The sequence below is a fragment of the Lissotriton helveticus genome, chromosome 5_1 (genome assembly GCF_964261635.1).
Source record: "Lissotriton helveticus chromosome 5_1, aLisHel1.1, whole genome shotgun sequence".
Lineage (NCBI taxonomy): Eukaryota > Metazoa > Chordata > Amphibia > Caudata > Salamandridae > Lissotriton > Lissotriton helveticus.
In genome coordinates, this window is record NC_136065.1 from 454062024 (window position 1) to 454075168 (window position 13145).

At 49.0% G+C, this 13145-nt stretch overlaps 1 protein-coding gene across 1 annotated transcript in view; it reads right to left on the reverse strand.

The window, feature by feature from the left end:
- GDF10 (growth differentiation factor 10) overlaps positions 1-11692 on the reverse strand; it is a 45849-nt gene extending 34157 nt beyond the window's left edge. The window contains exon 1 of the mRNA XM_078642698.1: positions 10262-11692. Within this exon, the coding sequence (XP_078498824.1) occupies positions 10262-10469 (208 nt within the window). The 5' untranslated portion in view covers positions 10470-11692. The remainder of the gene's footprint in view (positions 1-10261) is intronic.
- Between the last annotated feature and the right edge of the window lie 1453 nt (positions 11693-13145).

Genomic DNA, 13145 nt, shown 5'->3' on the forward strand with positions numbered 1-13145 from the left:
TGTGTATGTCTACTGCTGCTTCTACTGTTTTATTATTCTGATATTTTCTGTAATAGGTAACCATAAGGAGGATGCATTCCATAAAGGGAGATTCCAAGTGTGTTTTACAATATCTGTGTGTCTGTGATAAATGTGTCTGTGTTTTAACTCCTTTCTGTCTCTGCTGATATCCACAATGTAGTTGTGGTTCCTCTGTCTCTCTACCAATATGGATGTTCTTCATCTCATGCATGTTTGTGTCCCAGTTTTCGTTTTAGTCTGTCTGTCTGTATCAGGTGCCACTGTGTTTTTCTTTCTCATGAGTGTTTATACTAATACTCCATTGTTGGTGTATTCTTTCTGCATGTCTTTACTGGGTGACTAATGCAATCCATGTGTGCCTGTAGTGATTCTTCTGAGGGTTTTTTCTCTTGTGTGTCTCTACTGATGCTTCCATTATTTTAACAGCTCTTGTTGTCTGTACTGAATGAAAATAAAATATGTATTTACCGTGGGCCTTATTTGTAAAGGAAAATGTGGTCATCAATGTAAGTTGACGGCTGAAAATACCCTTTTTGCATCTGTTTAGAATTCACAAAGGAATTTCTTATAGGTGTAAATCATTTTACTTCTGCAGATTTCACCATAGAAAGGCAGATACATCTGTAGTATTCATTTCCACTAATGGTATGGGAAATTGGTGTACCAATTGTGGTTTGCCTTAGAAATTTGGGAATGCCAAAAAACATGGATGTTATGGGCGTTCACAAACTTCATTGCAACACTTTTTCATCCTGCAACAGGTCAGCAATTCGTTCCGGTTACCCTTCCGGGGTGGAAGGGGAAACTGAACACAGCAAGATCTGGTGAGGTGCAATGGTGCTGGAACAATTTTCGGAGTGGGGTTGCTGCCAAAAATGTTACGTCATTGAAGTCATAGGGATTGCGAAAAATCAGTGTCACGCAAAGAACAAGTGTGGCAAGTGAGCCACACCAATTCGGCTAAAGAGTGGGTGGGGTAGTATGCGGTGCATTTTGGAGCACACTGTCACATATATGACTAAAGGATGGTGTGTTAGTGCACTGCCATTTACAGAAAGCACATTCACCTCTGAAATGGTAACAAAATGTGTATTCATGCGCAGGTTTACTGATAAAACTATTCAGCGCACAAACGTGGAAATCAGGTTCTGGCCAATATAATGTGTGCATCACAAAGTGATTTGATTTGTGTTGAGCCTCCTAAAATATTTGTTTCCCTCAAACTTCAGAATTATTAATACAAATGGCCTTCATTAGTGCATTCCCATCTGCTGATGTTTTGAAATATGTGTGCAGTTTCTTTACAGATATTTAGATGTGTGTTAGAAAAAACTGCAATTCTACAGCCTTTTCCTTTCAAACACCCTGTACCCCAGCAAGACTGTCAGTTAATTGACTTACCGCTATATGTATCAAGCTATTTAGCATTTGCAAAGGCCGAAATTCTGCGAATTTCGGCCTTTGCGAATGCTAATTAGACAAATGGTATGTATCAAACAAGTTTGATGCAAAATAAGGAATAGCAAAATTAGCTAATCCTTATTTTGCGATTGCACTTAAGGAATTGCAAATTTTGCGATTCCTTAAATGCAATGTATCAAACAAATAATATGCAAAAAATGCCATTAAGGATTAGCAAATTACCACCAACTTCTAGTTGGTGGTAATTTGCGAATTCTTATCAAAAAGCTTTTTTGAAAAAAACCAAAGGTGCCATATGACGCCCATACATGCCCTTAGGGCATGTATGTGCGCCATATACCCCCAAATGTCTTTTTCAGGGGTGCAGCAGGGTGTTCTTGAGACACCCCTGCACCCTTGGAAAAATCCCTAATTTGCGATTAGCAAATTGCTAATTGCAAATTGCACTTTCATTCCTATGGGCCTCCTGGCCCATGGAAATGAAGGGGTAATTTGCGATTAACAATTTGCTAATCTCAAATTAGGAATGCTAAGGAATCGCTATTGGAAAGCGATTTTGTACATACATACCGTTTTGCATTTCCTAAATAGCGATTCCTTAAAATTCGCTATTTAGGAAATGCAAAATGGTTTGTTGATACATATAGCGGTTAGTAAAATCCTCTAACATTGAAGTCAGAGAAAGAAAATAATCTACATGTTAAAAGAATAAGCAGCATTTTGTCAGAAGACATAGCATCCTATCTGACATCTGTCTCTGAAGGTACAGCAAATGGGAAAAGAACTAAACAAAATGTAAAGGTTTCTTTATTGCTGATTCTCATTCTGAACTCCAGAATGTTCATTTTAAGGACCCCGCAGCAGCTTCCGACCCCCTACTTCCAGCCCCTATGGTGAAGTGTAGGGGAAGAGCTTTCACCACCAGAAAAGTGTTTTGTTAAAAGAGGAAAAAATGTGGATTTGTCCAGGTTGTCCATTGACCCTGCAAGGCCTTCTGCACAAGACAGAACTTACCAGGGATATTACCGGAAACGATGGTGAATCGTAAATAAAATTTACTAATAAAAAGTTCATGTGGAGGAGTAAATATGCGCCTATATTGTTATGTTTATTTTCGCAATGGGGCCCAGAATGCATCTGTAGAAGGTGCATTTGTGGCTGTTTTGTTTCATCTCATATGTGTGTGCACAGTTCCCTGGTGTTGATTTCTTGCTTCCGCGTGTCTGTGCTTGGCGACTCCATGCTGTGCCTTCCATGCCTCTATGGCTCCTGCATTCCCCATGGCCGTCTGTTCAGGGTGCCCCCATTGTTATCGAGTTCTTTGTGTGCATTTAGCGGTGCTTTCATGCATGTTTTATTTCCTGTGCTGACTGTAGTGGGTTTGCTGCCTGTGGTGCTTTGAAATGGGTTATCCCTGGATAAGGAGCTGTAAAAATAGCCTATTTTGTCGGTTATTTAAAGCGACATTGTGTATTTCTTTCCTACAGAATTCCTGACACCATGTAAAATTGTATCTATTGCCTACAACAATACAGAACTATTCCAAACACCATATTGAGAAGCCCTGGCATGACAGTGTGATAGATTTTAGCCAGGCAGAAGAAAGAAGACATATGAAAGTTTCTAGTTTGTGTTTTTGGAGACCGAAAAAGAGGTGACTGTGTTTTCACCCTGCAGGATGGACAATAGGCGAGAAGTTAGTGTGGGCTCTGCAAACCCCAACATTTCACACCCAAGGCTGCAAACAATGTACAAATACTGACCATGGAGAAAAACTTACAGCTAAAGAGGACTCTTAAAGGCCATGAAGCTGATCTGTATATGAAGAGAAGCACTACAGACCATGGAGACAACCTGTAGAGATGAACAGTACGACAATAGTACTCTGAGGGAGCCTTGTGGTAGGGTATTACGGTGCTACAGGTCGTGAAGAAAAGAAAGCCTGTAGAGAACCTGTAACTGCAGAGGAGCATTCGAGGATATAAAGAAAACCTGTAGATAAATTGAACACGCCAGGCAATGGAGAGAACCTGTAGATGGACAGAACCACAACAGTACTCTGAGAGGGCCTTCTGGTACAGTGTGGTATTACAGTACTACAAGTCATGAAGAAAAGAAAACCTGTAGAGAACCTGTAACTGCAGAGGAGCATTAGAGGATATAAAGAGAACCTGTAGATACATCGAACACTCTAGGCAATGGAGAGAACCTGTAGATGGACAGAACCACAACAGTACTCTGAGAGGGCCTTCTGGTAGAGTGTGGTATTACAGTACTACAAGTCATGAAGAAAAGAAAACCTGTAGAGAACCTGTAACTGCAGAGGAGCATTAGAGGATATAAAGAGAACCTGTAGATACATCGAACGATCCAGGTAATGGAGAGAACCTGTAGATGGACAGGACTACCACACTCCTCGGAGAGAACATACTGGTAGAATGACCTATTACAGTACTACAGGTTATGCAGAAAAGAAACCCTGTAGGTGCAGATGAACATTGCAGTTCATGGAGAGAAACTGGAGATATAGGGAACACTACAGGCCATGGAGAGAACCTATGGATACAGAGGACCAATACAGACCATGGAGAAAAATCTGTAGAAAGGATCTCTAAAGGCCATGAAGGAAGTCTGTATATAGAGAGGACCAATACAGACCATGGAGAGAACCTGTATGGACAGGGACACCAATCACCAGTGGAGAGTGGAGCATTGCAGCACTACAGGTCATGAAGAAAACAAAACTGTAAACGCAGTGGAACATTATAAGTCATGGAGAGAACCTGTAGATACACGGGAGCACTACAGGGCAGGCCATGCAGAGAGCCTGTCAGTTTAAGGGATCGATACAGAGCATGGAGATAATATGTGCATGTAGAGTAACAATACAAGCCCTGGCGAGAACCTGTTGATTGAGCTATGTTAAGATGGCGGTACGTTGATGAGCATGGTGAGATGAGTGGGCACTATCCACCTTACAAAAAAGACGGAGGAGATACAGCTAAGTGAGGACAGGGGGATCTCCTGACCAGGACGCACACTAGTGGAGCCCACTCAAAAGCAAGATGGCCCTGATTATCCTGGTCCTGGGATACCTATGGGCACTGCAAGACTATGTGTGGACCTCTGTGACGGGCAGCTGTCTCAGAAGGAGGGCAAAAATCAATGGGAAAATGCAATGCAAAGCTCCTGACGAACAACTGCTTGGTCCACCTTAATAAGTAACACAGTCCTTCTTCTTGGACATAGGGGCCTCCTCTGCAAGTAAACTATGGGACACCTTCCTGCACAAAAACAATCATTAATTGCACTTTCCTCTTTCTAACAGCATGCCTAGAAAGCGGGAAAACCGAGGAGCAATAAAAATATTTCTCTTTGTTACGCTATTTCTACGCCTCGCATTCCCAGTTTTACAAGATGGTGTAAATCAGGGAATGCATCAAGTTCCATGGATTTGGCGTGGGAAAACCCATAGCAGCACCAATGGAGCTCCCCTTTCACGCAGAGTAATGAGTGTAAGGGGCCCATATTTACAAGGCCATAAAAAGTCATGCAAGGTGACTTTACATGGCCTTGTGAATATGGTCAGAGAATGTGACACATCTGTTGCGCAATGGGCTCATAATAAGCCCCAGGGTTTTTATTATTTGAATTGCCTAAATGCAATTAGAAAAACATTTTCTGTATTAAGGCTTGTGCTGGTCGATTTTACCCTCTACCTCTTCTAAATTATTGCGGCTATAATTGGTGTATAATTCCCCTTCCACTAGCAGGCCAGCAGTGCAATAGATGTGCAGAAAGACTAAGGGGCCGATTAGGATGGCGGACGGACTTGCGTCTGTCCGCCACCCCAGAGGTGGAGGGACCGTCCGCAGGGGCAGCGGCGGTCCCTCCGTGCAAATTAGGATGTGACCGCCACCCTGGCGGTCACATCCTGCTGTATGTTTTAACATTGCGGCGGGTGCAAGCGTTACATTTACATGCACGAAGCGGCAGGCACCGCGCGGTGCCTGCCGCTTTGTGCATGTAAATGTTGGGGGGTACCATAGGTACCCCCCATGTGCACCCCCCACCCCCGACACCCTGGGGGCCCGCAACGGGCCCCCAAAAGCCAAAGTCCACATGCTTTTCCACGGCGGAAAAGCCGCCGCGGAAAAGCATGTGTTCGTGCAATTCCTAATTTGGCTGACGGTGTCTTGCAGACACCGTCACCAAATAGCCCTCCTCACACCGCGGATCAGCGGCGGACGGACCTGCCGTCCGCCGCTGGTCCAACCGCACTCCCACCGCCATCCTGATCTGGCGGTGGGTCTTCTATTTCACTGCGGCGGATAATCCGCATACTCCGGGCCGGCGGTGGCTTCCGCCGGCCCGGAGTATGCGGATTATCCGCAATCATAATGAGGCCCTAAGAGTGGTTGAGCCACCTGTGGAAAGAGCGTAGCCTAACCTGCCACCCAGGGGCGTGGCTAGGGCAATAGGATTGGGGGGAGGGTGAACTTCAGATTTCCCAACAGTCCCACTCAGATAGCTTTTTAAAACACATTATATGAGAAGCAGGACATGAGGGGGACTTAAGGAAAAGTGAAAAGAGAGAGGAGGACGCATTCATGTTAGGGGCACATAAAAAACATTATTCAAACTAATCAACAGTTTTTATGGCCTTGAAAAACAAACAGAAAGGAGAGAGAGAGAGAGAGAGAGAGGGGGGGGAGAGATAGAGAGTGAGTGTGTGTGTTTTTTCATTGTGAGTATCTAAAAATTCTAGGCGAAATCCGATAAACACTACATCATTGTAACCTTTTGTTTGATATGCATATGTGATTTGTTTGGGTTGGTATTCCTTCTGATGATTGTACTGCAACTATTACCTTCCTCTCCCTCAAATTGTAAAGCGCTCTCATATCCTTCGGGATCATGTTCGCGCCATATAAAACTTTATAAATAAATACTCGATTCAAAGCCCTTGTCCCCAACTACTTACTACAGAATACACTTTTGAGGCGGTGTAACACGACAAACACGCCCCTTGAAGGCTAGGCCCCTGCTGCCACCATGTCTGCGGAGCGGAGGGCCCTGCCTTTTCAGGTACCTACCTACCGCCCACGCCTCCTTTACATGGCTGTGAGGCTGTCAGGCTAAACGTTTCTCAGAAGCATTTGTCATTTTGTGCGACGACACAGAGCGATGAACACGTGAGCCACTGGTAGTTGTGGCGGAACGCAGTGTCGTAACACAAAATGTTGGGGGCCCTCTGGCAGGATATGTCAAAGGCAGCGCGCCCCGAGACTTCCACATCTTACAGATTGATAGGTCCCCGACTGAATGTGGGGCTCCTGAACGGCGGGTCTCTGTGCCAGTGTTTGGCCCCAGGGCCGGACTGGTCATAGCGGGCATCGGGCGTTTCCCGGGAGACTGGAAGGGTGGGGGCGTTTTTTTCAACAGTGGGGGCTGGCTTTGTTACCCGGTTTTGCTGTGGTGCTGCAATATCAGCCCCCAGTAATAAAAGCAGCAGTGCACACTTGTGCACTGGTCTGGTCTGACCAAATTGCCAGGGCTGCTTTGGTCGGCCAATCCGGCCCTGTTAAGCTCCCCGCGCAACTTCTAGTTACAATGCGTCCTTTTTTTGCATCAACTCCATCTACAAGCAAGTTCTGGCAGTAACGCCAGAACATGGCGGCGTTGCCGGAGGCGTAAATTACGCTGCGTAACACGGGTCCCCTGGACGCTAATGAGAGCCCCATGTCCTGCGGCTGGGTAGTAAAATGCAGCAATTCTGAAGGTGCAGTGTGCCTCAGACCCCCGGGTCACCTGCGCACCTTTGATAACAAGCCCTGGCTGTTGCTGCTTTTTTAGGCCATTTTACCAGCGACGCACCGCGTGGGTGGGAAGAAGCGCGGTTGTAGAGTGTGCAGACGGTCCACTGCCTCTGCGCCATGGCGCTCCCATTTCTGCACACAGAGACAATTCGAGTGCACAGTGCCCTGAGCATGGCACAAACAACAGCATGGCAGACACTTTCTGAGACTTATCTCCCAAAATGTAAATACAGGTTCCGGGTCCTCCATCAAGAAAGAGGACAAAAAGCCTCAACTGACAGTTCATGAAAACTTAAGATTGACCGACCTGGGTGGAGTATCAGTCGCCAAAAAACACTGTGCGCTGCAAAAGGGAAAGCACGGGTGACAGGCGCTATCCGTGCCCAGGGACGTTGCACAGGTGAAATACAAAGGCTGGGCCATTCTGCACTATCTGGCTGTTTGTGTAACGCGGAATGGAGAACAGACTGCATGTTTCAGTCCAGATTGCATGAAGGTTTGTGCGACCAGGCAAAAACGAAAACATGCGCTTTGGGACTTTTTGAATATATGTGACACATTTTTGCGCATAGAACAGTTTACATTAATCAGACAACGTGACGAAGAATCTCGCGGATAAAAAAGAGAAATCTCATATTGCACTGTTCCTCCTACTTATGTAACAGAGATAAAATGTAACTGTTTTTGCACCATAGCCCAATCATTCACATTCGAAAAATGGAGACCGTGCATTTCCCAAATATGTTATGCAAAGAGAGAAAACATAAGGTGGTATTTGTTTTTGCTGCGTTGTCCTGGAACATACACCGTTTGCTCTAATCTCTAATCAAAAGTACTAATATATCAATTTTTTAATGGTGCAAATATCGTTCTGCTCTAGTACAAAGTTTCAGTAAAATTGTCATGGGACCCTAAAACGGAATAAACCGAGCCACGTTCAGCAGAAATGATGCATTTCTTATTTCACGCGCCCCTTACTGTATGACATCACCCCTGAATGAATGCACGCGCCGGAGACGTGCCTGCAACCAGGAAACGCCCACCTTTAAGATTTATTACTCCTTCGATAATTCTCGAAATAACTTCAAAACCTCAAAGGAGCGCAACGTCACACGAAAAGATAAACGTCTCTCGAAGATAGCCAACAATCACAGTCTAGTCTCAAACTTTTTTATTTTTTTATTTTAATTAATGGAAAAGTGCGCAAGTTACACCTGTCAGCCGAGGACAAGGCGAAAGACGTGTGATTGCATTCTTTTATAGTACAGTGCGTTTTGTTGCTTGTATATGGTGTACACTTTTGTTTTAAAGTGTACTGTCGTTTTTGATACTATATCGCAGCGAATGTTTTTATATCACAGGGGTTTGTAATGCGCGTCATTCTGCTGTAGTTACTTACATTGTATCGTGCTCGTGTGCATGGGGTGGATTACACCGAAGGGTGTTCTTTTAATTTGTAGAATATTGAGTTGAATTGTGCTGGTGCGTGTTTGTGTTATATTGTCCTGCAGGGTGTACTATTTTCTTGTTAATCTTGCCCCCCCCCACCCCCCCGAAAAAAAAACTAAATGCAAACCTCAAACTCACCTTAGCGCCTAAAGGTATATCCACTCACGCTGTGTGCTGTACAAAACATACACTTTTTTTCACAGACCCTTTCAACACCATAAAACGTGTAAGATAAGCTCAGAAAAACGACATATAGCACACAACACAGAGCCACGAACTCTATAACAAAGCACACCCACAGAAAATTCGGACCCCAGCACAGAACCACTACTAGACACCTCCCCACAGCATAAAAGCTGAATATCCATATACAGCACAGACCTCAGTACTCCAGTGCACGGAAACCCTCCCGCTTCCCCCCTCCCGACCACGCCGTAGGCGCTCAGACCCATACACACAGCTCATGGTCCACTGAGCCCAACCTCTGCGGACAGCCCTGGAGACCCGTGCTCTGGAACCACCCCCTACTTCACCACAGAACTCTGCCTCTACCGCAGGATGAGCGCCTAGAGTCCCCTGTGAGGCGTTCGTAGGCCTCATCACTACTTGTACTCTTTGCCCTGTCACCCGTGGGCCTTCTCTGCTGCCACCCGTGTCTGGTTAGAGCGCCCACACTCTCCCAGTACTTGCATCTCTACTCCGTCTTTTCTGGTAGGTGGGAAGCAGGTGGGTTCTAATTTTCCGGGGTCATTCTCTGCAGGGGTCATCTCTTGCCAGGAGACGCGTCCCGCTCTCTCTTCACTATGTACCTGAGTCACACCCTCACCTCGCCTGACCGTCCTATCCTATGTCTGGGATCACGCCTCTCCTTCCGGGGCCCGATTATAGGTGCCGTACTTCTGCAGGGAGTGGCGCCCCTATATACACAAGGGCTGCACTCCTCCCGGGGCCACCTCGTGTGCAAGGGCAGAGGGTGTCCCTAAGATCCCAACCTTGTAGGAATCCCTATAGCAGCGCCACATCCATCATTTGCACGGACGGGGAAGCTGCGCTTTCAAGAGGTCCCGCATTCCCCCGGGGTCATACCCCTTTACCGGGTCCCTAAGTTTGAAGCCAATGACGCGCTTTCCAGGATGGCTTCCTCTCTCGTGGATCCCATCTTTTGACAAGTGTCCCCGCCCTGCCCCTTCATTCACAGGACGGGCTGCTGCGCGCGCCTCTCCCGGGACTCACATCCCAATGGTCCCTCTCTGACCTCATCCAGAGGTCATGTTTATTGCCTGGGGTCACCCGTCCCCTGTCGAGGCCCATTGGTCGAGATGGTTAACTCTTTCCAGGTACCAGACCTCCCCGTCGGTACTACCTCATCATGCCCTGGGTCACCCCACACCTCCTGCGTATGTATCTGTGAGGCACCCAGGCCCTTCTAGCCCCCCCCCCCCCTTATTGCCCCTCGTCTCCAGAGGCCCATCGGATGATAGGGTGCGCCTCTCCAGGGACACCCCACTCGGTGGGTCTCATCCGCTGCCCCGCCTCGCCCCCTCTCTTACCCGGCATTGCGCGGAAGCTGCGCACGGTGTTGCCCTCCCTTGGACGGTTTCCTTCGCGCTGGTACTTCTGGTAGAGCTTCATCATGTGGAGGGAGACGGTGTCCGGAGCGGTGCCCCCGGGGGCCAAATCGAGGAGGACCCCTGAAGCTCGCGCGCCTCCACCCCCGAGGAGGAGTACGAGCAGGAGGAGAGGACTGGAGGGACTCATGGGTGCGCACGTGGGAAATTAAATCCCCCGGTGTGGAACAAGGGGACGGCAGGGGAGGGGGCAGCGGTGCCAGGTGGGATCGGAGGACGCCGTCTGCCAGATCAGGTATTCCAGCTCTTCAGATGCCCTTCGCAGAGGTAATGCCCCCGTGCGTCTCCAGGGAGCGCCTGTAACACTTGTTGCCAATGCTGCTGGGTGAGGGGGCAGCGAATCTCAAGGGCCAATGTGCACAGGTCTCTGGGCTGCTCCGGTTACCCCAGGATGCTCTTCGGAGAATCTTGACCTATGCAGCCGTCCCAGCGTCTCTCGCTGTAGTTTGGGGGCACAGCAACAGGCTCCCCATCTGTGGACTTCTTCCCCTGGCCCTGTGGTTTAATGGTGACTCTGAGATTGTCTTGGGGTGTTGTGTGGCTAAAAAGTCTCCAGTGGTGATGTCCTAGTTCCTGTGAGGGTTATCTGTACCCCTACTGCTGATGCAGGCTGATGCACTGGCCTCTGGCATTATAGGTTCGTTGCTCCTGTGGTGCAGTCGATCGATTCTATGCGCTAGAGTTTCAAAGTCCCACCGGGATGCTCTGCAGGTTCTGGGGCTTTGCCTGGTACCCTCTGTTCGTTCAGGGTCCGCTCATCAGGCTTGTCTTCGATATATGAGGCTGGGATTCTGCGCTGTTTATGGGTCTCCCCTTCTCCTTGGTCTGTATACCCTGCTCCTAATTCCAGAGGTCTTGGACCCCTCTGCGCCCAGGGTGCCCCTGGCTTTGAGGCGCTAGGTTCCTCTGAGGTGTTCCTCTCTTTCTGGATTGTTGGGGGTCTCCTCGCGGGTCCTACTGCTGCCTGCCGTGTGCTCTGGTCCTCGTGGTTCTGCCGATTCTCTGGTGTGAGGTTTCCCACCTGACCATGTGCAGTTTCTCTGTTCTTCCTGCTGATGGTTTCGGAGTGGCCGGTCCTTCCCGAGGGCTGCTCGGCTTTGTCCAAATGCCTCTAAGCTGGCCTGGGGATGTCCGGGGTCCTCACCGGACGCTCTTCTCCGTGTGTTAAGAGACTGAAGCTCGGGGGCATGCGGGGAGAGTAGAAGACCTCCTCTGATGCAGGGCAGACCCCCACCCCGCCCTGACTGCGAGGGCGGAGCGTCGTTGGCACCGGATCAGTGGGTGGGAGGTAGAGGGAGGCTCGGGCGCTAATGTAATGCGTCTGATAATAGGTGGACGGGGCCATGTCGGTGTACGCTGCGGGGGGCGAGGCACTGCACCGGAACACTGCATGGTGAAGAGGGGGGCACGGGCGAGTCCTTCACTGTGCGTCAGCAGCACGGGGAAAGGGGCAGTGGAAAAAGCGCCGGGCTACCACTTTTCGGGACCATTAGGTCTAGTTCCCTGCACGGGAGCAGTACTTGTGGGTGTAGAGGCAACCCATGCACGGTGAACGATAGGGTTCCCTGCACCGGAGAAGTACGAAGGGAGGTAGGGACACACACCACTGCACAGGGAACAGTACCCCAGGAGGTGGGGGGGGGGGGGGGGTGTCCACCACTGCAAGAGCTCAGTACATGTAGGTGAGGAGGCTACCTGTGCACGGAGAATGATAGGATACTCCTGCACCGGAGAAGTACGAAGGGAGGTGGGGAGGAGACACACCACTGCACAGGAACAGTACCCCAGGAGGTGGGGGGTGAGTTACCACTACAGTACATGCAGGTGGGGAGGCTACCTGTGCACGGAGAATGATAGGGTACTCCTGCACGGGAGTACGAAGGGAGGCGGGGACACACTGCACTGCACAGGAACAGTACCCCAGGAGGTGGGGGGGGGGGTCTACCACTGCAAGAGCTCAGTGCATGTAAGTGGGGAGGCTACCTGCCTGTGCACGGAGAATGATAGGGAACCCCATGCACGGTTGAAGTACGTAGGGAGGCGGGGACACAGAGTACAGCACCCATGGAGGTGGAGGGCGAGGCTGTCACTACAAGAGTTCAGTACATCTAGGTGGGGAGTCTACCTGTGCACGGAGACCGATAGGGAACCCCTGCACGAGAGCAGTGGGGAATGGGGGTGTAGAAGCCAACATTACTGGAGAGTTCGTGGGGGTGTAGAGGCTAACACTGCACAGGAAAACTACACAGGGAAGGAGAGACTACCACTGCACAGGATCAGTACACGTGGACGGAGAGGCTACTACTGCACGGGGTCAGTACTCCTGCTGGGGGAGGCTACCACTGCACGGGAGGAGTAATTGGTGAGCCGAGGCTGCCATTGCACGAGAACAGTACATGTGCGCGGTGAGTATCTCTGCACGGGGCGATAGGCTACCACTGCACCGGAGCAGTACTATGAACCCACCATTGCAAGATAGTTCATGTGGGGTTTAAGCAGGGCTTCAAGTGGGCCGGGTCCAGCCGGTGCTGAGCACCGGCAGATCTTAAAAGCAGGTGCCGAGACGGGTCCACATAGGGCTCTCCATCCACTTCTGCCCCCCCCCACCCCCTCAGGATGGAGAAGAAAATCTTAACTCTGCAGCAGCGCCACTGCTCAAACACTTTGATGTAGCTTCAAAGAGACTCGTTTTAGTTCGTTCACAGTCTCATCGTTTCAGAACTGAAGCATTTTCAATATTATATGCAATAAAACCATAGTCGTTGCTTATTAGTATATGCAACTAATAACCACGGACAAAGCCAAT